The sequence below is a fragment of the Pangasianodon hypophthalmus genome, chromosome 1, assembly GCF_027358585.1.
Source record: "Pangasianodon hypophthalmus isolate fPanHyp1 chromosome 1, fPanHyp1.pri, whole genome shotgun sequence".
NCBI classification, from domain to species: Eukaryota; Metazoa; Chordata; class Actinopteri; order Siluriformes; family Pangasiidae; genus Pangasianodon; species Pangasianodon hypophthalmus.
In genome coordinates this window covers 25,621,030-25,646,297 of record NC_069710.1, presented here as the reverse complement: position 1 = coordinate 25,646,297, position 25,268 = coordinate 25,621,030, and the positions used below count along the sequence as shown (strand labels likewise).

General features: G+C 44.8%; 1 protein-coding gene across 3 annotated transcripts; it reads right to left on the bottom strand.

Annotated features, from left to right (window-relative positions):
• Window positions 1-261: 261 nt before the first annotated feature.
• LOC113545468 (uncharacterized) lies at window positions 262-8,709 on the bottom strand. 3 transcript variants are annotated; one of them, XM_034302837.2, is made up of 5 exons: window positions 8,640-8,709; window positions 7,495-7,602; window positions 4,783-4,856; window positions 4,171-4,306; window positions 262-2,868 (listed from the first exon to the last, which is right to left on the bottom strand). In XM_034302837.2, exon 5 carries the CDS (start codon window positions 2,849-2,851, stop codon window positions 1,349-1,351), a length of 1,503 nt encoding a protein of 500 aa, XP_034158728.2. In that variant the 5' UTR covers window positions 2,852-2,868; window positions 4,171-4,306; window positions 4,783-4,856; window positions 7,495-7,602; window positions 8,640-8,709; the 3' UTR covers window positions 262-1,348. The 3 variants fall into 3 exon arrangements, with proteins under 3 accessions (XP_034158728.2, XP_053091787.1, XP_053091841.1); XM_053235812.1 differs by lacking the exon at window positions 8,640-8,709 and having other exon boundaries at window positions 7,495-7,796; XM_053235866.1 differs by lacking the exon at window positions 8,640-8,709 and having other exon boundaries at window positions 4,171-4,856; window positions 7,495-7,796.
• Window positions 8,710-25,268: the final 16,559 nt, after the last annotated feature.

Genomic DNA, 25,268 nt, shown 5'->3' with positions numbered 1-25,268 from the left:
TAATTTAACTAGTCAAATTACAAACATATCAAGCTAATTTACCAAACTTAAAGTCAACTTAACTCAATGTAGTTGTTTAACTCTGATGGAGATATTTAAAAAAATATTTTTAAAAAAACCTGCCGTTTGTATATATATACACACACACACACACACACACACACACACACAATGATCATTATATATATATATATATATATATATATATATATATATATATATATATATATATATATATATATATATATAATGATCACCAAATCTACCATTACTGTCAAATTGCTACCAGTTATACCTGTTGCTGTTAATGGATACAAGTATATGTCGTTATAGCTTACAGATGAATCCAATAATGTGAGCTCATGAAGTGAATGAACTGATTTCCCATCGAGTGGCTATATTAGGGGTATATTACCAAATGCCATTTCTGGGTTTGTTACATTGCAGAAAAATCAGAAAAGTTTGCTGGAAATGCTGTGAGAATCTACTATAAAACAATTACACACCTACAGTGCTGCATGAGTCAGAATGGGTTAGATCCTTTAACATCATTTCATTATTTTGACCATATGAATTTATGAGAACAATTTCTTTCAATAAAGTTGGATAACGATTATTTAAGAATGACAAAAACATGCACAATTAATCTACACGTTTTGCAATATTTAAAATATTATTTTAAAAATATTTAAAATTCAATATTAAATGATTAATTCTGTTGAGATCCCAGCTGAGAAATGCAGCTCTGTGCACAGTGCATGGTGTGTGAGCTATATGGAGCAACAGCTCAATTAATGAAGGTGTATTTCTTTTGTTTGTACTGAACTATGGTAGAAATATAGTTATATTTTAAATGTAAGTTCTGTGAAAATTGTTGCAAGTTCTGCATATTATGTGCATTGCAGATAGACACTACAAATCAGAAATGTGCACCACTGTTAACAGTTTCTTCTGAAAAAGACTAAGAAAAAGGGGAAAAATACATGTACCTATTCAAGTCTTTTTGTGTAGTTTTTGAATCGGGTGGGTATTTTGATAAAACTGGGCAACCAATCCCACAAGCTTTAGCAAGCTGTTCTTTATGCTCAACATTAAAATAAAAAAAATTGGTGCTTGCATCCCAGTCCCTAAACCTGTACAACAATAAAGTATTTTATAATCTGCATTTAAGAATAGTGTAAAAATTAAACTGGGATAATAATAATAATAATAATAATAATAATAATAATAATAATAATAATAATAATAATAATAATAATACACAGTGTTTAATAATTTTCTGCTCCTGATCACCCTTTCCTTCTGATAGTGTCTAGTTGTCCACACATATTTCTGTGCTTTAATCATCTCAATCTATTATGTGACATTCTGTAAGCCTAATTCCTGAATCATCCTGGAATTTCTCTAGTACCCTAACAACTTTCCCCCATTTGCTCTCGTCTGCATGTATGAGCAGGGCCTGTCTGTGAAAGGAAACACTGGTCCTGCACTCTGTCTCACTTCTGAGAATCAGATCTTCTAGCTGTGTCAGAGCCAGATTGAGGATAGTGTTGGTGAGGGGACAGCCAGGCTGCAAACGTCTGCGTTCCCCGGAAAAGTTTTGGACTTTTGGAAGAAGACAGCCCAGAATGCTGAAGTCCCATGGTGGGGCAAACGGTATCTGTTGTAGTCTTCTGAGGGTTTGTTCCAAGAAGGACCATCTGATTTCCTGCGTATCTGTCTCGAGGGTCATGGCGAGAAGAATATCAAACTTTGCTTTCTTCTCTCTCTTCAGAGAAGGAGCAATGAGCACACTAAGGCGCTTGGCCAAAATTTCTGAAAATATCAAATAGTCTACATTGAAAATGCTTCCTGAATTATAAGCTTCAGGTACCTGCTTATTCTTTATCATGAGGTTATACTTTCTCTTTAAGGTCTCAGTCAACTGACAACAATAAATTTTGTAATAATCTACATCCAGCGTATCAGGTCTTTGTTCGGAGTCAGTCAAAGACTTGATGGCACTCAGTATTTCTGCCCCACTAATCTTCCCTGGTCTCCTGTCAGGTTCTCCATCACCTCTAGTTTCCTCCAATTGCAAGGCCACCTTTGGAATTTTATTTCCAGTCTGTTGCTGCACTCTGAGTTCGAGAACAAGAGGTTTATGATCTGAAATTTCATTGCTCTGTATTTTGCTACTACACACCCGACCCATTGCATCTTTGCACATGAAAAACATGTCCAGCCTGGAGTGACTCTCATTCTGACGTCGTGTAAAGCCCCCATCAGCAAAGTGTAGGTATGACCAGGTGTCTCTGAGATTCAAAGAAGTAGTAAAGTCTTCTAAAATAGCTCTTTGTGAAGACTTCTGTGTGAGAAGAGTTGAAGATAACCGATCAAAGCTGGGATCCAAAACCATGTTGAAATCACCTCCAACCACTAGCACACCCTCAGCTGTTTCCCTCAGATAGTCTTTCAATCTAGCTAAGACATTTCTGTCTGCCTTATGATTGTACACATTAACAAGAGTGTACAGTTCATCATACAGACGACAGAAAAGCACAATGTAACTTCCACTGCAGTCCTCATCATGGCATATGTACTCAAACGGTACTTCATATCTTATCAGTATTGCAACTCCTTTGCTGCGAGAGCTGTGTACAGTGAAGTAGACGTTCCAGTTTTGAACATCTTCCAATATTTTGTAACACTTTGGTCCAACATGTGTCTCTTGTATAAAGGCAATATCAGCCTGAAGGTTACTAAGGTTGTTCAACAATTTTGAGAACTTTTTTGGTGACTTACTGGTATTTTTAATACCATTTGTATTCCAGGAGACAAAATGGAGGCTTGATTTTTCTTGTGATGTCATTATTAATGATGAAACTTCTGTAAATAAAATACACACAATTATTTTATAACTGTAAATAAAATACACATAGTTATTTAAAACGCAATCCTTTTGTAATATTTTTGTCTGTTGTGTGTTATGTGTTGTATGTTTAAAAGCAAGGAACTCTCAATCCTAGATATAAATCCTCAAATAAATATTATATTACAGATTACTGCTTGCAAAGTCATTATTAATGATGAAACTTCTGCAAATAAAATACACAATTTAAAACACATATTATATTATATTATATTATATTATATTATATTATATTATATTATATTATATTATATTATATTATATTATATTATATTATATCTGTCTACTGTGTGTATGTTTAAAAGAACTCTCAATCTCAAATATCAATCCCAAAATAAATTCTATATTAATATTATTATATTATTATTATATATTATACAGATTATCGTACTGGAAACTGTACCTTGTGCTCAGCAGTCAGCTGGTGGTACAAATAAAAATGAAGAAAAACATATTTAAGAAATTATGAAATTTAAGAATTATTTAAGAGTGAAGTCTACAGGAATTATTCTACATAGTGGAAATATTGTGCACAACTTACTCACAACACATGTTTGGTAACAGTTTAGTAAATTATCTCTCATGGAATATTTTACAGTTTTCATAGCATACAATTCCACAAAGGAAAAAGGGTTTGTAATTGCTTTTGTTCATTTTTTGCTTATGTATCAGCTTTCAGAAAAAAACAGAGCAGGCAAACACATTTGTGTACAGCATAATGGATGGGTTGTTTTCTTGTTTTGTGTTAGCTTTAAGGCCTAAGGCTATTGTATTAAAGATCAAGTGTTTCAGTAAAGTTTTCTTGGTTTACCCTCTTTGTGTTTCTCAGTCATGTGTGTGGTGTGCACACGCACACAAGTTAATTCATTAATCATCCAGGGTTTTGCCAGTTTAGTCTTTATAAAGGATTATATGGCTGCATTTATTCATTGGTGCTCTACTTGTGGTTGGAACTATTAAAGGTGTTAATGGTCATCAAGTAATAATAATAATGTTTAGATGATGTTTATTTTTTATAGGGTTCAGGTTTATATAGTTTATGTAATTCAAACTTGAGTAAAATGTACTTATAAACCAAGAAAGTTGCTAGTTGAATTTACTAAGATTTTTTAGAAGAATAAACATTGATGCCATGAAAACCTTATATAAATATGCTTAGTTAAATTTACTGAGATTTTGTGTGTGGAAGTTGTTACCACACTCTTCTTGAATAAGTTACACTCCAATATTTTTTTCAGCGTAATGTCATGTATTCTTACCTTAAAGACCAGACAGGTAACTTAAGAGCACAAGATTGGCTCAAAGAATGCAGAGGGACACTAGTGTTTGTTTTTAATGGTCCTTGATCACTTGATCTCAGTTCTTAGTTGATCTCACTTGACTTAGTTCAGACAACTGTTAAGTAAACATTTCCATTGTAAGTGATTTTGTATACCCTATTAGAAATGTCCCTGTCTCTCCTAAACTCTATATTAAGCTAATGGCCTGACTGATCTTTTACATTAAGCCCATTTAGGATAACTAGATCTACTGCAACAAACCAAAGCAAATGATGTTATCTTAATTTATAGATGATGATTCACATTAAAAATTAAATAATCCATAAAACACTAACACAAATTTCAACACAGTTAATGTTCATTATTTAAAATTACATCATTTAAAACTAAAACAAATCAGTATTTAAAGAAATACTTGTGTAAAACAAAAATACATATGAACATCCACATATATCACAAACATTTACTTAAACCTCTATGCATTCTACTATTATGTGTTTGATTTCTGCTTTTAGGTAAAACAGTATATTTTAAAAGAATTACATTATATAGTATAAGAAAGTTTGAAAATTTGGTGTACAAAAATATTACCTTGTTCACTCAGCTAGTTGCAGAAATGAAGTGTGTCAGATGAAGAATCCAATTAGTCACACAATTTACAGGAACTTGAAAAAAAAGTGGAAGCATTTTAAATAGGACAACATGTCATAGGTGTAAATATCTGGTCATAAGGATTTACAGGAAAAGGTAGTGATTATGGCAAGAAAAAGAGATTTTTGCCCCTACTCACAAAGCAAGAGAAATGAAAGTGAAAAGCAGAAAGCAGCTTGATGCACATGTACACATTTGTGTACCATTTGCATGAGCATATCTCTATTTCCATGATTTCTATATTGTTTAACCCTCTTAAGTCCTAAGCTTGCTTGGGAATATGTATGTTCATGAACACTAAACACTATGGAAATTGTGTGCCCAATAAAACAATAAACAATAAAACACTTTGTAAACTAATAAATGCTACTACAAGTCTCATGTCTCTGTACAAATTGGTCACATTTAAGCTCTTGATCACATTTAAGTTCTCACTGTTGACCTCAGAACAGCTACTGCCCACAGCATGTTATTCATGAAGGTGATCCATAGACACAGACCGATGCAAATGTCCACATCCTGTTTTCATATCATGCTTAGTCTCTGCTTTAGTCCCTACATTTAGGAACATCTAAGAAATGACTTCAACTTTTTCTTTTGCATTGTCAGATCTAAGCTATGTGAAAGACAAATTCTGGATTCACTGTGAAAATAACATACAAAATGAAAGTATATTTCTGTGTAGATTGTAAGTATAGATGAACAGGGCAAGACATTTAATTTTAGCAGGAGCTAACAAAAAATGCTGCCAGTGTGCATGAACAGTACATGTCAGTTAAAGAAAACACTAGTCAAGGACTCTGACTCAGTTTTGAGAATCAGATCTTTTAGCTTCCTCAGAGCCAGATTGAGGATGGGGTTAGTGAATGGACAAATGTCTGTGGTCCCCAGAAGAGCTTTGATTTCCATTACATAATGAATACAACACTCTACATTCAAATCACTGTTAAATGTGGTTCTTTACCTATAGATGTATTTATAAGACATATTCGTAGGGAAATACCAGATTTGGAAAATGTCCCTTCAGCGCTTAATTCTACACAAAATTGTACTTTTAATCTATTTGATTCTAATTCCATCCTGTTTTTTGGAAATTCAACTCAATCCTTAGTGATAAGGGATCGATGATCATGATGAAGATTTATTGTCACAACTATATTTACTTAATATATACTCAATTCTAATGTACACACAAACTCAGAATTTAGTGCAGAATTCAGGTAGTGCCATGTGAGGTCACAGGAGAGGGTGTGCTAGATATTCCCTCATGAGTGGAGCCACCAGCATACTCATGGTCATTTTAAGCACTTTGTATGGTTAGCATCATTAGAGCCAAACGACGAAGGGCACGATATGATGCCGTTGTTGTTGTTGTTGTTGCTGTTGTTGTCTCAGTGTTGTCTTGCATGAATCCATGAACTCAAACTGCATTGTTTCAACAGTCCAAGCTGGTGGAGGTGGTGTAATGGTGTGGGGAATCATTTCATGGCACACTTTAGGCCCATTAATACCAATCAATCATCGCTTGAAAGCCGCAGCCTATTTGAGTACTGCTAATGACCATGTGTATCCCTTCATGGCCACAATTTACTCATCTTCTAATGGCTACTTCCATGTCACAAAGCAAAAGTCATCTCAAACTGTTTCTTTCCTATATATATATATATAGGCACATGCTAGGTACATGCAAGGAAATGCTGTAGAGCAAAGTTCAAAAATAATGATATCAAATGTTTCTACATCAAAAAAAAAACTATAAAGAGCAGTAAACAGTAATAAATGAAACAAAGTCAATATTTGGTGTGATGATCCTTCGCTTTTAAAAAAATAGTAGTCTCTGGTACAATTAGTGCAGTTTTATAAGGAAATTAGCTGTAAGTTACTGAGCATCTTGCAGAAGCAGCCACAGTTCTTCTGGAGACTTTGACTGTTGCACTCGCTTCTTATCTTTGCAGCAAAACCCAGCAGCCTTCATTATGTTTTTTTGTCTGAAAAGTGTCTCTTATGTAATATGCTGCTTTCTTTACTGAATTACAAACATTTTTCTGTAACATTTAATTTTGTGCTGGAAAACTAATGTTTGGAAATCTAAAATGTTTTTTTACTGAATCAATAATGTAGAAGTCCTAAAATAAAAATCTATAACAAGGTTTGTACTAAAAAAAATAGGGTGCCTATATATGTATATATACAGTACTGTGCAAAAGTCTTAGGCACCCTACATATATATATATATGTGTGTGTGTGTGTGTGTGTGTGTGTGAGCAGCTTCAAATTCAAATTAAATGCTTTGAACTGTTGATAAATGTCAAAATAAAGTAAAAACTGTCAGTGGTAAAGAGAAAGTGAGAAAGGGATAAATTCACATATTTACAATATATTTTTGTGAATCCATTTATTTCTGTAAAACTGCTTTGTGACAATGTCCATTGTTAAAAGCACGATACAAATAAAATTGAATTGAATTGAACTGAATTATTTCGTTGAGAAACCTGGGAAACAAACCTGGGATTATGAGCCCAACCCTGAACCAACCCAGAACTGGTCCTAGGTGCAGACTCAAGTATTCTGCCCAAATGTGAACATGCCCTTAGTCTACAGTGGAATGTGGAATGTCATGGCATTGCCATCTTCTTTTCCTATGAGTCTTACCTTAAAAAACCTGACAGGTAACTTGAGAGCCAAATTTGGACCAAAGAATGCAGCAACACCAGTGTTTACTTGCTGGTTGATCACTTGATCTTAGTTCAGGTTGGGCAACTGTTAAATAAAAATGTTCATTGTAAGTAAGTGGTTTTGCTTACCAGTTGGAACTTCCCCTGACTGCCCTAGGCTAATAACCCCATTGATATTTTATAATTAAGTCCATTAAAATACTAGATCTACTACAGGAAACCAAAGCCAATAATGTTATGTTGACTGTAGTTAAGAATGAACAGATTATGATTCACTGGAAAATACATTTTAACATATTTTTAATTAAATTTCAAACTAAAACAAACAAATTAATATTTGTGAAGTACTTTTGCAAACTGAAATACATATGAACATCTATTTATGAATGGATCATTATTAGAGTGATTATAATGTTCAACACTTTTAACCCTGATGAATCTTGGCAGTGTCATCCTGGAATGTGGCCATGATATGGGTTAAAATTGTGAAAGAATGGTTCAGAGAGCATAAAGAATCATTTTCACACATGAATTGGCACCTTTGAGTCCTGACCTTAACCTCAGTGAAAGTCTTTGGGATGTGCTGTAGGAGACTTTAAACAGTGCTCATCTCTTGCATTGTCAATACAAGATCTTGACCAAAAACTGATGCACCGCTTGATAGAAATAAATGTTGTGATGTTATTTCCATCAAGAGGTGCATCAATTTTTGGTCAAGATCTTCTACTGACAATGAAAGAGGTGAGCACACTGTAAAGTCTCCTCCAGCTGTCCAAACCATTCTTTCACAATTTTAACCCTGATGAATCTTGGCAGTGTCATCCTGGAATATGGCCATGATACGTCTTTCTACATGGTTATTTAAAAACTAAAAAGCTATACACTTCATCTTTTAAGATTAAAAGAACTGTTGCCAAACATATACCATGCTAGAAACATTATAATCACTCTAATAATGATCCATTCATAGACTCTTCTGTATTTGCCTATTAAAATCTAAACAGCGACTTATAATTTTTTTAATTGTTTTTTTTTAAATTGTTTAATGTATAATATAAACATTTTTCTATTTTGGTAAATATGATCAATGTTATTATATAGATTCCCTTGTTTGGAACTTACCTTGTGCACTCAGCTGATGGCAAAACAAGAATTTTAAATGAGTCATACTATTTACAGGAAATGTGAACGCACGTCACTGTTGTAACTATTGTGTAAGTATCTGGTACAAAAGACACACCTAAATAAAGGTGGTGATAATTATTATACAAAGTTATAATTATTTAGTGCCTAATTTCAAAATAATTATTGGTTTTCATTACAAATGATATCATCAGCCAGAACTTGAGTGAAAAATAGAAATATTTACATGAATTTCAGAGTTTCTTAGTATTTGGAATGTCCCCTTTTTGCTTGAATGACAGTGGGCACTGTAGCTGACACAGACTCTAAAAGTAAAACCTGTTGATCCATGTTCAATCAGATCCATTAGAGTGTCATCTGAACACATGCTTCAATGGAAAGGATAAAAGTCACAGAAACTCTGACCTTTTGTGCAAAGGAGTTAACATGGTCAATATCACAAATTTGCTTAAATTTAAATAGCGACCTAGAAATTGTGCAACATTGTGAATATCAAATAGTCATTGCTTCAGTTCATTGATGTTTGAGGATTTACGCACTGACCCAATTTCAGACCAGCTTAAGCTGCTGGACAGATGGCCTCACATTTGTCTCAAGAATATTCTGGTATGAAGTGAAGTTCATCATTGTCTCAATGACTGCAAGTTTCCCAGGTCCTGTGGCTGCAAATTTTGGTGAAAATTGGTGTAATTTTACTTGAAAATCAATTTGCCAATGCCCTGAAAGAGGTGTTTGTACTCTTCTAGCAGTTGATTCATAGTGGGGAGTTCAGAATTCCAAGTTCCAGGGCAGTGTTGTAGCTCAGCAGAGAACCTGAGTTTCTGTCAATCACATAGAATGTGGTTAATGTGTTTTTCTTGCCGGAGCTGATTTCAGCTTGGAATTTGCCTTTCAGTGGAAGTGGTTTGGAAGATCCATACACAAAGATTTTTGCATCAGCTGACTTTAACACAATGTTGCCTTTTAATTTGTGGTATGTAGTATCGACAACAATTTTTACACTTGCACCAGATTCAATGATGACCTCTACTGGTACTCCTGCAATTTTCACTTGGGATTGTGGTTGCGGTGAATGTGGGACTATGTGTATGATATACATAGTCTTCATTTGAAATTATCAGATTATCAGCGTGTCAGGGTGTGGCTTGCACACTGTATCTTCTACATGTACTGTGTTTACTTTTTGTTTTGTGTGTTGGCTGTATAGCATTGAGACCTGCAGCATTTTTGGAAATGATTAGGCTTGCCACAAGCTTCAGATTTTTCCTCGTACTGGAGGAAAGTCTTCTCCTGTCTTTGGAGATACTACAAGGTGTCCTAGTACCTGAAGAGGAAAATGCATGGTATGTTTTAATGGAACTCAAGGACATAGATGAGCTTGTATCCTCCCCAAAGTCCTAGATTCATCTAGTTTTTTAACCAGTACTACAAGTCAGTAAGCTCAAAACAGTCAGAGCATCTTCAGTTGAACCAAACCTGAAGACTACTACTGAAAAAAAGCTTGGGTCTCGGAACACTCTGTCTCTAGCTACAACAATCTGTGTCCATGGAACAACTACATTGACTTTCCTGGAAAGCCATCATCACTGGAGGAAGTGAAGGATATCATCTTTCAAAAACTTCAGATAACACATGGTATCATGCTTCAGTTTGAAGACCCTTCATTTGACAATTAACTCTGTAATCTGAATGATATTAGTTACCTGCCTGAAGACAGAGAACAAGAACTCAAAAAGAAGAATATTAATATAACACAATTCCATGCTAAAATGGACCTGACCTTCTCCCTAAGGAGAAGAGAGATTGTTTCTGATCAATCACTTGTTTCTATGATCAGACAGAGATGGCTAGCCCCTTTCTTGGAACAACAACATGGCTGTAGTGGTGGAGGACGAAGTTGTCATAAACGGCCTTACAGACGTTCCACCTGCCTTTGGAGTGCTCAGTGCTCTTCAGCCTGCTTTATGCTCTCTACATTGAGTATCCTAAACAATGTAAGTACCTTTTTGAGATTGTGCAAAAAGTCTTTCTGGGTCTTGGCAGTCAAAAGTGTTCAGTCACTGAGAACGTCTCCAGGTTACGTATGTAACCATGGTTCCCCGAGGGAACGAGATGCTGCGTCACGAAACGCTATGGGAACGCCCCCGCGTGACCGCGCTCTGAATCACGTGTCTAATCCGTCCAATGGATGGGCGAGACGTCACGGGCGGGGTAACGTAGCGACCCGGAAGCATAAAAGCCCAAGCGGCGAGCCCCGCGTTAGCTTACTGGAAAATGAAGCAAGCGCCGCAGGGACGCCGGAAGTGTGGCACCGAGACGCAGCGTCTCGTTCCCTCGGGGAAACATGGTTACATACGTAACCTGGAGACGTTCCCGTTCAGGAACTCGAGCTGCGTCACGAAACGCTATGGGAACGAGTATACCCACGCCGCCAGACTTGCAAGTCCCTGCCTCCAGGAGGAGGCAAGCCTAAGGCACAAGGACAGAGGAGCCGGGAGTGGCTCGGGTATCTAGGTCATAAAACCTGGCAAAGGTCAGGGGCGTGGACCATCCCGCCGCGTTGCAGATGTCCTGTAAGGACACACCTGCCAGAAAGGCCTTAGAGGCCGCCACCGCTCGGGTAGAGTGAGCCTTGACCCCCAGGGGACTGGGGAGACCAGAGGACTCGAAAGCCAGAGAAATGGATTCTACAATCCACCGGCTGAGGGTCTGCTTAGAAGCAGGAAAACCCCTCTTAGGGGGACCAAAGCAAACAAGCAACTGGTCCGCCTTTCTCCACAGGGCAGTTCTGTGGACGTACGCGTCCAGTGCTCGCACTGGACACGTACAATTGAGCTTCCGATGGTAGGGCTCCCTAAAGGGAGGAGGACAGAAAGCCTGCAGCACGACCGGCCGTGGTGCCGAGGAGGGGACTTTCGGTACGTACCCCGCTCGGGGGTACAAGAATGCTTTGGCCAAACCAGGCACAAAGTCTAAATAGGAAGGGGCCACCGAGAGGGCCTGAAGATCCCCCACTCTCCTAAGAGAGGAAATTGCCAAGAGAAAGGCAGTTTTCAACGTCAGAAGACGGTCCGAAATCTCCTCTATGGGCTCGAAGGGGGGTTTGCAGAGAGCCTCTAAAACCACGGCCAGGTCCCACGAGGGGACCCGAGATCGAGCTGGAGGTCTGATCCTCAGCGCACCGCGGAGGAAACGTGTCACCCAGGGGTGCCTGCCCACTGACTGGCCATCGAGAGGGGCGTGGCAGGCCGCAATAGCCGCCACGTACACCTTCAGGGTGGAGTGGGTCAGTCCCGCGGAGAGGCGGGCCTGCAAGAACTCCAGCACTGTACCAACTGGGCAGTGAACAGGGTCGAGCCGGCGGTCTCCGCACCAGGAAGTGAAAAGTTTCCACTTCAGGGCGTACAGTTTCCTCGTAGAGGGAGCTCTGGACTGGAGGATGGTCTCCACAACCTCGGTTGAGAGACCAGAAGCGCGGAGTTGTGCCCCCTCAGAGGCCACACCCACAGCTTCCACAGCTCCGGGCGGGGGTGAAGATGGCCCCCCGCCTGTGAGAGGAGATCCCTCCTGACGGGAATCTCCCATGGGGAGCCGTCTAGGAGGGAAATCAGGTCCGAGAACCATACTCGGGCCCGGCCAGAATGGGGCTACTAACAGTAGACGAATTCCGTCCCGGCGCACTCTCTCCAGAACTCCCGGGAGCAGAGCGACCGGAGGAAAGGTGTACAGACGCAGCCTCGGCCATGGCTGTACCATGGCATCCAGTCCAAGAGGAGCTGGATGAATCAGAGAGAACCAAAGGGGACAGTGCGACGTCTCCTGCGTCGCAAACAGATCCACCTGGGCTCTGCCGAACATACGCCATATGAGCTCCACCACCTCGGGGTGGAGTCTCCATTCCCCGGGCACCGGCCCCTGCCTCGACAGGGCGTCCGCTCCCACGTTGAGATGACCAGGGATGTAGGCCGCTCTCAATGAGAGGAGGTTCCCTTGGGACCACACAAGGATCTGGAGCGCCAGCCTGTAAAGGGGGCGCGAACGCAGACCTCCCTGGCGGTTGATGTAAGAGACCACCATCGTGTTGTCGGTGCGCACCAACACGTGGCGGCCTCTTAGCTCTGGGAGAAAGTGTTTCAGAGCTAGAAACACGGCCAGCATCTCCAGGCGGTTGATGTGCCAATTGAGATGGCGGCCGCTCCACAGACCACGGGCAGGACGGCCACTCATGACCGCTCCCCATCCGGTGAGGGACGCATCCGTCGCTAGCACTACGCGGCGACCAGGAGCTCCCAGGACCGGGCCCTGAGACAAGAACCCAGGTTCTCTCCACACAGCTAAGGCACGGCGGCATCGCCACGTGACCTTGATCATGCGGAGCGGGTTTCCTTTGTTTCGGAAAAACCCCCTGGTCTTGAGCCACCACTGTAGGGGTCTCATATGCAGCAGGCCAAACGGTATCACGTTGGACGCAGCTGCCAATAGGCCCAGCAGTCTCTGAAACTGCTTTACAGTGAGTGACCGGCCTACTTTCGCTCTCGCGACCGCTGTGAGGACCGACTTGATTCGAGCAGGAGACAAACGTGCCTGCATCGTGGTCGAATCCCACACGACGCCTAGATAAGCGGTTCTCTGAGCTGGAGAAAGCACGCTTTTCTCAGCGTTTAGTCTTAACCCCAGTTCCTTCATATGGGCGAGAACGGCATCTCGATGCCGAGCCGCCATCTGCTCTGAATGAGCTAAAATCAACCAGTCGTCGATATAGTTCAGTATGCGGATGCCCTGTAGTCGCATAGGAGCCAGGGCAGCATCCACGCACTTCGTGAAGGTGCGGGGTGAGAGTGCTAGGCCGAAGGGAAGAACCCGATACTGGTAAGCTTCGCCCCCGAAAGCGAACCTCAGGAACTTCCTGTGCGGGGGAATGGAGATGTGGAAATACGCATCTTTTAGGTCGATCGTGACGAACCAGTCCTCGGACCTGATCTGAGACACGACCTGAGTGACCGTAAGCATCCTGAACTTCAGTCGAGCGACTGAGAGGTTCAATTGCCACAAGTCCAAAATGGGACGCAGCCCTCCCCCCTTCTTGGGAACAATGAAGTACCGGCTGTAGAACCCTGACTCCCTGTCGTGAGGAGGGACCACCTCGATGGCCTCCTTCCTCAGGAGAGTACGTACTTCCTGCTCCAATACCAGAGCCTGCTCGGGACCCACCACAGTGGGAAGAACCCCAGAAAAACGAGGTGGAGGCGAGCCGAACTGAATTCGGTAGCCTCTTTCTACAGTACGCAGGACCCAATGAGACACATTCGGCAGAAGTTTCCACGCTGCCAGAAAGCTCACTAAGGGAATCAGTCTCTCGAGTGTAATAGAAAGGCTTCAGGAGAGGCCGCGAGCCTCCCAGACCCGCTACATTGCCGGGCGAGAACTGGGAGAGGCGCTCGCCGGCGACCGCTGCGCCCTGAAGCACCATAGGTGGCAGGGTTGGCAGATCGACCTCCTGAGGGCACTGGGGGGACCCGGGCACCGTAAGATGAGGTGTACGCCGCGTCGCCCCAGAGGGGCCCGCCCTCGGAAGCCCTGGGCCAAAACCATCAGGGCTTCTTAGCCGCGGCCCTTCTGGACATGAGGACGGTCCTCAGATCCACCTTAGTGCCCGAAGGGCCAGGCCCAGAGCGTCGTCGCGACTCCTGCTCCCGCCTCGGGGGAGCACGGGAGGCGACGCTCTGCTTTTGGGCCTCCCTGTAGGAGGGGGCCGTACACGGAGGGGGCTGCCCCCGCCCGGCAGCCCCACGAGCTAGACAGCGATGGGGGAGGAACCGCTGGAACGCCGCCGCCTGAGCATGGGCCTGCTGGTATCTCTCGACGACGGAGTCTACCGCGTCGCCAAACAGGCCCGAGGGAGTAAGCGGGGCGTCCATGAGCACGACCCTGTCCTTCTCTTTCATATCGGACAGGGTCAGCCAGAGATGCCTCTCCGCCGCCACCAGGACTGCCATAGACCGACCGATAGCACGGGCGGTCTCCTTGGTGGCGCGGAGGGACAGATCAGCGGCCCGCCTGAGCTCAACTACCTGCTCAGACGTACTCTCCCCCTGCTCATCCAGCTCTTTAAGCAGGTCAGCCTGGTATGCCTGTAACACCGCCATGGTGTGCAGACACGCACCGGCCTGACCTGCTGCCGTGTACGCCTTGCCTACCAGCGCTGAGGTGGTCCGCAGCGGCTTGGTAGGCAACGCCGGAGCCTTCAGGGACAATGCAGCAGCAGGGGACAGATAGCTGGCTAGCGTCTGTTCAACCCTGGGCATCGCCCTGTAGCTGGAGTAGTCCAGCCCCGCCACATTAGCGTAATGGGAAGACGTGGGGCTGAACAACCGGGCCGAAAATGGCCTATTCCAGGACCTCGACACCTCAGTGTGGAGGTCCGGAAAAAAGGGCAGGCTCCGGGGCGGAGGTGGCGGCCTACTGCGCAAAAAACGCTCCTCCAGTCTAGAGCCCTGAGGCTCAGGCCGTGACTCAGCGGGCCAGTCAATGCTAAGCTTAGCGACTGCCCGTGCAACCACCTCGAGCAGCTCCCTGTATTGAGGAGACTGCGGCTCAGGGTCGACGCTCTCCACATCGACCTCCTCGGAGGACGATAGGTGGAGCGCCGAGTCCGCTCCCCGGGGGGAAGAAACCGCAGAGCGTGCTTCCGAGCCCAGGGAGGGGACAGAGGACCTGGAGGGTGAGGAAGGAGAAAGGGACGGGCCCGTCTCCATTCCCTCCGCCAGGTCCATCTGCGAGCCCCACGAGCGCAACCGCCGCTCTGCCTCGGCAGAAGCGGGGCCGGCACCGCAAGGCACGCTAGTGAGGGCTCCCTCCTCAAAGAGGGCCCAGCGGGAGCGGAGAGTGCGCATCGGTAAACGCTCGCAATGTGCGCAGCCGGATCCCTCGAGAGCCGACTGAACATGCTCCGCTCCCAAACAGGCAACGCACAGACTGTGTGTATCCCCGCCCGTAATAAATCGTGGACAGGGAGGAACACACGGTCTGAAGCGCTGCCCGCTCTCGCCCTTCGTCTTATCCTTGGCTTTAGGCATGCCAACGACAAAACACCAAAAGACAAAAATAGACAGACAATAAACACAGAGCGCTTGCTGAAAACAGGAAGCTAACGCGGGGCTCGCCGCTCGGGCTTTTATGCTTCCGGGTCGCTACGTCACCCCGCCCGTGATGTCTCGCCCATCCATTGGACGGATTAGACACGTGATTCAGAGCGCGGTCACGCGGGGGCGTTCCCATAGCGTTTCGTGACGCAGCTCGAGTTCCTGAAGGGGAACCAGCCTGTTGCAGGAATAGACAGACACTTGGCTGTTCCACATACCTGATCTTGTTCAGAAGTCAGATTCAAGTGTCATGATGTCAAATAATATGTGATGGGTGTTTTGTTGTTTTCTTAATACTTATTTTTGTTACACAGTTGTGAAACCATTTTATGTCACTACTTAACACATTGTTTCAGTGTTCTTTGTTGTTAAAGTACTTATGATACGGTATGGTAGATATGCTATTAGCAAAGAGAGATATCGCCACTCATTTTTGTACATGTTTGTTGTAGAATTCAAAATGTACTGGATTGGTTTTCAGTCCTAATTCAGTGAAATAAAGTAAATTTGAATGTCATAACTGACTAAATTGACTCTCTAGCCTGGATGTCACTTTGAGCCTGCTAAAGATGTCTTGACTCTGAAGAGTGGTCTACAGAATTTCCATTGTGGCTTTGCACTATTTTCATGTATCAGTGCATTAGGTCTAGCCTAAGTGTAGGGCTGGGATCAATCTCTTATCAGTTCAATTTTGTAAAGTGAATTTTGCAGTTCTATTGTAAAATTAATGTTGGTCAACTGGAGGAATTTAGCCTGTATTTTAAGCATGTGTTCATTGCAGATTATTCCTAAATATAGGCTGAAAAAAAAAAACATGATGTTTTCATTTGTGTGATTTAAATGTTATAAATTCTGTGTATATTACAGTTTGACACCAGTTAAGTATTTTATGTTAGCAGCCTCCGTATAAAATTGTTTGCTAAATAGTTCCACAGGAATTTCTAGTTTGGATGTCCAAATAAAACAGTTTAGTTAACTTGTGATACACGTGGAGTACTACTTTTAACTGACAGAATCTTTGCCTTAGTTTTGTAAATGTTGGACTATATAAAACTTTTTAGTTGAATGAGCTGTAAAACTAGTTGAGCAAACATACATTTTTAAATTGGAGTAAATTTTGGCCCAACTAAAAATAATTCAGGTGACACTTTAGAGAGAGAAATTGAGTGAACACAAAAAAGCTGTGGAACTAGTTACTAACTAATAATTAGCTGAAGCCACTTGAAATCTCATCACTATTACGTTATTATGTAAAAATATCACGTTATTAGAAGAAAAACATCACGTTATTTCGCCAAATATCCTATCTAGCAGCTCGGGCGAAATATTTGCATATTTACAGCAAAAATATCGCTTATGAGATAAATGTTATAAAAAGCAAATTAACTGATCTTATTTTTGCAATACAATAATTGTTAGTGAAATTTTACTTCATGCTAGCCACAACAAGATTTTAATATCACTTAGCAGTGGTAGAATACGGACATTACTCCGTCTTGCTGTCTACCATTAAGAATATTTGTGCGCGTGTGCATTATAGTTTACGGTAGCCCGTGGGCGTAGGAAATGCTGTTCGGTCATTAAACACATCCTAAAAAAAAAAACACTTACAAACACTTAAATAACACGTATGTATTTTTGTCTTACTGTACAGAAACCTTTCATAACGAAACCGTGCAGAAAACGTTCAGTGAATTAAAAATAATAAAGTTGCCCCTCTGTTAAACTAAACTGTGAGTCTTTATAATGGTTTTTGCACAGAAGAGTCCACAACAGGCACACTGTAATATATTTATAAAGTGTAGGTGCTACAGTACCCATGACATGACTTTCTTTTTTTTTCTACTTTAGAAATTTAGAGTGATGGCACAAATACCCAAAAATGCCTATTCATTTCTGTTTGTGCCCCAATTTAAACAGAAAATGATTTATTGCATTGTTTTATTTATTGCATTGTTTCTGTTTATTAAATTATTCAGCACATACTGTAAATCAGGAGAGTAAAAGCAGAAAGAATATAATATTTTCATGATCAGTTTGCTAAAGTGTATTTTATTTGTAATTTAGTACCTGATTGACACAGACATAAGCTTTTTAACTGCACCAGCAACAATAATATGGAATTAAATGCTTTTTTTTTTTTTTTTTTTTGTGCATGGTCACTCTGGCAAAGAAGACTCAGTCCATGTTCTTGAAGAATGTGAAGTTGACTTCCTGGTTAGTTTCACTTTAGATTCCCCTCCGTCCAACCTTCTGTGAGGGATTAGCACTGGCACTGCTGCGATCCAAGCCTGCAAAGTGTGATTTAGCAGACAGCAAGAGCTGATTAGAAACTTCACTTATCATCTCTTTGAATGTCATTTTAAAGCTGGAGAAGGGATTTTTAAGGGATTTGACTCACGTTGCAGTCTGGCTTCTTCAATCCACTCTGGGAGAAGGTTCAGGTTCCCCTTCAGGAACTCGAGCTGTGTCGAAACGCTATGGGAACGCCTTCAGCGTGACCGCGCTCTAAATAACATGTGTAATCAGTCCAATGGATGGGCGAGACGTCACGGGCGGGGTGACGTAGCGACCCGGAAGCATAAAAGCCCGAGCGGAAAACGCCGCGCTAGCTTTTTGTCATTCAGCAGGCGCTCTGTTTGATATTGTCTGTCTATTGTTTGTCTTTCTGTGTTGTCTGCGGCAAGCCTAAGGCCAAGGACAAAACGAAACTGAAACGGGGCGAGAGCGGACAGCGTTTTAGGCTGTGTGTTCCTCCCTGCCCACGTTATATTACCGGCGGGGATACACACAGTCTTTGCGTTGTCTGCTTGGGAGTGGAGCACGCAGAGTCGGCTCTCGAGGGAGCCGGCTGCTCGCATTGCGAGCGTTTGCCGCTGCGCGCGCTTCGCTCCCGGAAGGTTCTCTTCGAGGAGGGAGCCTTGACTCGCGTGTCTCGCGGTGCCGGCCCCGCAACTGCGGCGGTTGCGCTCGTGGGGCTCACAGATGGATCTGGAGGAGGGAATGGAGAATGGCGAGTCCTTTTCTCCTTCCTCATCCTCCAGATCCACTGTCCGCTCTCTGGGTTCGGAAGCCCGCTCTGCGTTTTCTTCCCCCCGGGGAGCGGGCCCGGCGCTCCACCTGTCTTCCTCCGAGGAGGTTGACGTGGAGGGTGCCGACTCTGATCTGCCGCAGTCTCCTCAATATGAGGAGCTGCTGGAGGTGGTTTTGCGGGCCGTTGCTAAACTTAGCATCGACTGGCCCGCTGAAACCGCAGGGGTCGAAGCTAGGTGAGCGCTTCCTGCGCAGTAAACCGCCACCTCCACGCCGGAGCCTGCCTTTTTTCCCCGACCTCCACACTGAGGTGTCGAGGTCATGGAGGAGGCCTTTTTTGGCCCGTTTATTCAGTCCCGCCTCCTCTTACTATGCTAACATGGCGGGGCTGGACCAGACTGGCTACTGGGCGATGCCCAGGGTTGAACAGACGGTAGCTAGCTATCTGTCCCCTGGTGCGGCATCGTCCCTGAAGGCTCCGGCGCTGCCCACCAAGCCGCCGCGGACCACCTCAGCGCTGGTGGGCAAGGCACCTCAGGCTGGTGCATGTCTGCACACCATGGCGGTGTTACAGGCGTACCAGGCTGACCTGCTCAAAGAGCTGGATGAGCATGGGGAGATGCCGTCTGAGCACGTGACGGAGCTCAGGCGGGCGGCTGATCTTTCTCTCCGCGCTACCAAGGAGACCAGCCGTGCTATCGGCCAGTCTATGGCAGTCCTGGTGGCGGCGGAGAGACACCTCTGGCTGACCCTGTCCGACATGGAAGAGAGGGACAGGGTCGTTCTTATGGATGCCCCGCTGGCGCCCTCTGGTCTGTTCGGCGACGCTGTTGGCTCCGTCGTCGACAGGTACCAGCAGGCTCGTACGCAGGCGGCGGCGTTCCAGCGGTTTCTCTCTCGCCAGAGGCGGGCTTCTCTGGGGCGGGACGGTGTACACCTCATTATACGGTGCCCGTCTCGCCTCAGCGCCCTCGGGAGGTCGATCTGCCAACCCTGCCACCTATGGTGCTTCAGGGCGCAGCGGTCTCCGGCGAGCATCTCTCCCAGTTCTCGCCAGGGAACGTAGGCCATCGAGGTGGTCCCTCCTTGCGACAGAGAGTCCGGGCTCTACAGCCGGTACTTCATTGTTCCCAAGAAGGGGGGAGGGCTGCGTCCCATTTTGGACTTGCAGCAGTTGGACCTCTCGGTCGCACGACTGAAGTTCAGGATGCTCACGGTCACACAGGTCGTGTCTCAGATCAGCTCCGAGGACTGGTTTGTCACGATCGACCTAAGAGATGCTTACTTCCATATCTCCATCCTTCCTCAACACAGGAAGTTCCTGAGGTTCACTTTTGGGGGCGAAGCTTAGCAATATCGGGTTCTTCCGTTCGGCCTAGCACTCTCACCCCACACCTTCACGAAGTGTGTGGATGCTGCTCTGGCTCCTGTGCGGCATCTGCATACTGAATTATATCGACGACTGGTTGATATTAGCTCGATCGGAGCAGATGGCGGTTCGGCATCGAGATGTCGTTCTCGCCCATATGAAAGAGCTGGGGTTAAGACTAAACGCCAAGAAAAGTGTGCTTTCTCCAGTACAGAGAATCACTTATCTGGGCGCGGTGTGGGATTCGACCACGATGCAGGCACGCCTGTCTCCTGCTCGGATCGAGTCGATCCTCACAGCAGTCGCGAGAGTGAGAGAAGGCCGGTCAATGAGAAGTGAAGCAGTTTCAGAGACTGCTCAGTCTGATGGCAGCTGCGTCCAACATAATACCTTTTGGCCTGCTGTACATGAGACCCCTACAGTGGTGGCTCAAGACCAGGGGGTTCTCCCTGAGGGGAAACCCGCTCCGCATGATCAAGGTCACGCGGCGGTGCCTACGTGCCTTAGACATGTGGAGGGAACCTGGGTTCTTGTCTCAGGGCCTGGAGCTGGGAGCTCCTTGTCGCCACGTAACGCTAGCGACGGATGCATCTCTCGCCGGATGGGGAGTGGTCATGAGTGGCCGCTCTGCCCGTGGTCTGTGGAGCGGCCGCCATTTCACTTGGCACATCAACTGCCTGGAGATGCTGGCTGTGTTTCTAGCACTGAAACACTTTCTCCCGGACCTAAGAGGTCGCCACGTGTTGGTGCGCACCGACAACACGGCAGTGGTCTCTTATATCAACCACCAGGGAGGTCTGCGCTCGCGCCCCCTTTACAGGCTGGCGCTCAAGATCCTTGTGTGGTCCCAGGAGAAACTCCTCTTGCTGAGAGCAGTTTATATCCCTGGCCGTCTCAATATGGGAGCAGATGCCCTGTTGAGGCAGGGGCCAATGCCTGGGGAATGGAGGCTCCACCCCGAGGTGGTGGAGCAGATATGGTGTATGTTCGGCCGAGCTCAGGTGGATCTGTAGGATCTGTACCTCAGGAGACGTTGCATTGTCTCCTCTGGTTCTTTCTGACTCATCCAGCTCCCCTAGGACTGGATGCTATGGTACAGATGTGGCCGAGGAGAGAGTGCGCCAGGACGGGGTACGCTTGCTGCTAGTAGCCCCATTCTGGCTGGGCCGAGTATGGTTCTCGGAACTGATTTCCCTTCTCGTCGGCTCTCCATGGAATATTCCCGTCAGGAGGGATCTCCTCTCACAGGCGGGGGGCGACATCCTTCACCCCCCCCTGGAGTTGTGGAAGCTGTGGGTGTGGCCTCTGAGGGGGCACAACTCAGAGCTTCCGGTCTCTCAGCCGAGGTTGTTGAGACAATCCTCCAGTCCAGAGCTCCCTCAACAAGGAAACTGTACGCCCTGAAGTGGAAACTTTTCACTTCCTGGTGCGGAGACCGCCGGCTCGACCCTGTTCACTGCCCAGTTGGTACAGTGCTGGAGTTCCTGCAGGCCCGTCTCTCCGCAGGGCTGACCCACTCCACCCTGAAGGTCTATGTGGCGGCTATTGCGGCCTACCACGCCCCCCTCGGCGGTCAGTCAGTGGGCAGGCACCCGCTGGTTACACGTTTCCTCCGCGGTGCGCTGAGGTTCAGACATCCATTGCGATCCCGGGTCCCTCCTTGGGACCTGGCCGTGGTTTTAGAGGCTCTCTGTAAACCCCCCTTCGAGCCCATAGAGGAGATTTCGGACCGTCTTTTGACGTTGAAAACTGCCTTTCTCTTGGCAATTTCCTCTCTTAGGAGAGTGGGGGATCTTCAGTCCCTCTCTGTGGCCCCTTCTTACTTAGACTTTGTGCCCGGGCTGGCCAAAGCGTTCTTGTACCCCCAAGCGGTACAAGAAACTGGCGGGGTATGTACCGAAAGTTCCCTCCTCGCACCACGGCCGGCTGCAGGCCTTCTGTCCTCCTCCCTTTCAGGAGCCCGACCATCGGAAGCTTAACTGTACGTCCACAGAGCTGCCCTGTGGAGGAGGGCGGATCAATTGCTCATATGCTTTGGTCCCCCGAAGAGGGGTCTTCCTGCTACCAAGCAGACCCTCAGCCGGTGGATTGTGGAGGCCATTTCCCTGGCTTATGAGTCCTCTGGTCTCCCCTCACCCTTGGGGGTCAAGGCTCACTCTAGCCGAGGTGTGGCGGCCTCGAAGGCCTTTCTCGCAGGTGTGTCCATACAGGACATCTGCAACGTGGCGGGTTGGGCCCCTGACGTTTGCCAGGTTCTACGGCCTGGATATGTGAGCCACTCCCGGCTCTTCTGTCCTTTTGCCTTGAGCTGTGCCCTTTCCACACTAGGCAGGGATTTGTAAGTCTGGCGGCGTGGGCATACTCGTTCCTATAGCGTTTCGACACAGCTCGAGTTCCTGAAGGGGAACTTCTCCAGGTTACGCATGTAACCATGGTTCCCCGAGGGAACTAGAAGCTGCGTCTCAGTGCCACACTTCCGGCATCCGTGCCGCGCTTGCCTCATTTCTCAGAAGCTAGCGCAGTGTTTGCCGCTCGGGCTTTTATGCTTCCGGGTCGCTATGTCACCCCACCCGTGACGTCTCGCCCATCCATTGGACTGATTACACATGTTATTCAGAGCGCGGTCACGCTGAAGGCGTTCCCATAGCGTTTCGACGCAGCGTCTCGTTCCCTCGGGGAACCATGGTTACATGCGTAACCTGGAGACGTTTCTGGCGAGGAGATCGTCCTGCTGTTCCAGGATAGATAGCATTAAGAAACTATAAAATATAAAAATATCACCTTTATTCCGCACCATATCCACTAGTTTTCCAGTTCTGTCCTGGGTCACTTGGTGAGCCTGAAGAATCTCATTTGCTTCCCTTTCATTAAGAACTGGAGGAGTTGTAGCCCTGAGACAGTCAATAAGATCCCTTAGGAGACCTTCAGATACTCCCTAGATGAGGCCAAGCCTGGCTTTCAGCAACTCCTCTGGGTTTTTTGTTTTTTTAAACCAAAAAATAGGATAAGGATAAGCATTAATAAAAATATTCAGGTTATCAATCCAGGACAAGATACTTTTTTATTTTATTTTATTTATTTTATTTTTGTACAAATATGTCTCTAAGTGTGGTTTATTAATACTCACCAGCCATATTCTGTTAGTAGCAGTGAAACCTGTGTGTCTAGCTGTGAGTTTGTACTTCATCTGCACTTCGGAAAACCTCGGTCCTGCCATCTAGTATTAGGAATATTTATGCGCGTTTGCACTAAAGTTTACGGTAGCCTCTTTTCCCCTTGTTGGGGAGGGGGTTCGGGCTTTCGGCTTCATTAAACACATCCTACCGGGGAAAAAATCGGTCTGATAAGAAAGTATTAACACTTATGTTTTTTTTTCTCACTGCACAGGAAGCTTTAATAACAAAAACATTAAAAATAATAAAGCTGCCCCTCAGGAGCTGTTAGGACTGAGGGATGCTGTCTGTAAAATAAAAAGTCTAACAAAAACGGGTCCAGTTTTATCAGATTTAACTACAAACACACAAATTTTGCAAGATTTACGTAAATATGCCATTTTTATTACAATTTTATTACTAAAATAAATATCAAAGCTAAATCTAAATCTAAATCTTAAATATAAAAATAAATATAAATGTTGTATTTAAATCTAAATCTAAATGTTTAATATAAACCCTAAATATATGTTAAATACAAATCTAAGTGGAAATCTGAAATGTTGATGTTAAATATAAACATATATTACAGTGGCATCTGTCAATGGGTGGGATATATTAGGCAGCAAGTGAACAGTCACTTCTCGAGGTTGATGCGTCGGAAGCAGGAAAAATCGGCAAGCGTAAGGATCTGAGCAACTCTGACAAGAGCAGAGCATCTCCAAAATGGCAGGTCTTGTGGGGTGTTCCTGGAATGGAGTGTTCCCGGTATGCAGCCGCATAGACGCACACCAGTCAGAGTGCTCATGCTGACCCCTGTCCACCGCCGAAAGCTCCTATATTGAGCATGTGAGCATCAGAACTGGACCATGGAGCAATGGAAGAAGGTGGCCTGGTCTGATGAATCAAGTTTTCTTTTACATCATGTGGACGGCCAGGTGGGTGAGCTTCGCTTACCTGGGGAAGAAATGGCACCAGGATGCACTTTGGGAAGAAGGCAAGTCGGGGAAGGAGCATGATGCTCTGGGCAACTTTCTGCTGGGAAACCTTGGGTCCTGGCATTCATGTGGATGTTAATTTGACACCTACCTAAACATTGTTGCAGACCAAGTACACCCCTTCATGCCAACGGTATTCCCTAATGGCAGTGGCCTCTTTCAGCAGGATAATGCTCCCTGCTACACTGCAAAAATTGTTCAGGAATGGTTTAAGGAACATGACAAAGAGTTCAAGGTGTTGACTTGGCCTCCAAATTCCCCAGATCTCAATCTGATCGAGCATCTGTGGGATGTGCTGGACTGATCTGATCCATGGAGGCCGCACCTCACAACTTACAGGACTTAAAGGATCTGCTGCTAACGTCTTGCACAGCACACCTTCAGAGTTCTTGTGGAGTCCATGCCTTGATGGGCCAGAGCTGTTTTGGGGGCACAAGAGGGACCTACACAATATTAGGCAGATGGTTTTAATGTTATGGCTGATCAGTGTGTATATGTCAGTTTTAAATATAAATGTTAAATCTGAATGTAGATATTAAATATATATATAAAAAATTAGGACACTCCATTAAATATTCTGTTCTTTATTAAGAAATGTCAACATGTCAATTTCTAATCTTGTTTTAATTTGTACCTGTAGATGAAAGTGATGTAATTGCATGTATACAACAAAAAATCACTTTGTTTTCACTTATTAAACAAAATAAATCAACAAAAATGAGTATTTCAACTGAGGAAAAAGTTAGGACGCCCTATGCCCTAACAGCTAGTGTTCCCCCCTTTGGCTGAAATACCCTCAGTGAGACGTTTCTTATAGCCATCTACCAGTTTCTGACATCGACTGGAAGAAAGTTTCCACCATTCCTCAATGCAGAATTCTTTCAGCCGTGTGATGTTTGAGGGGTTTCTTGCAT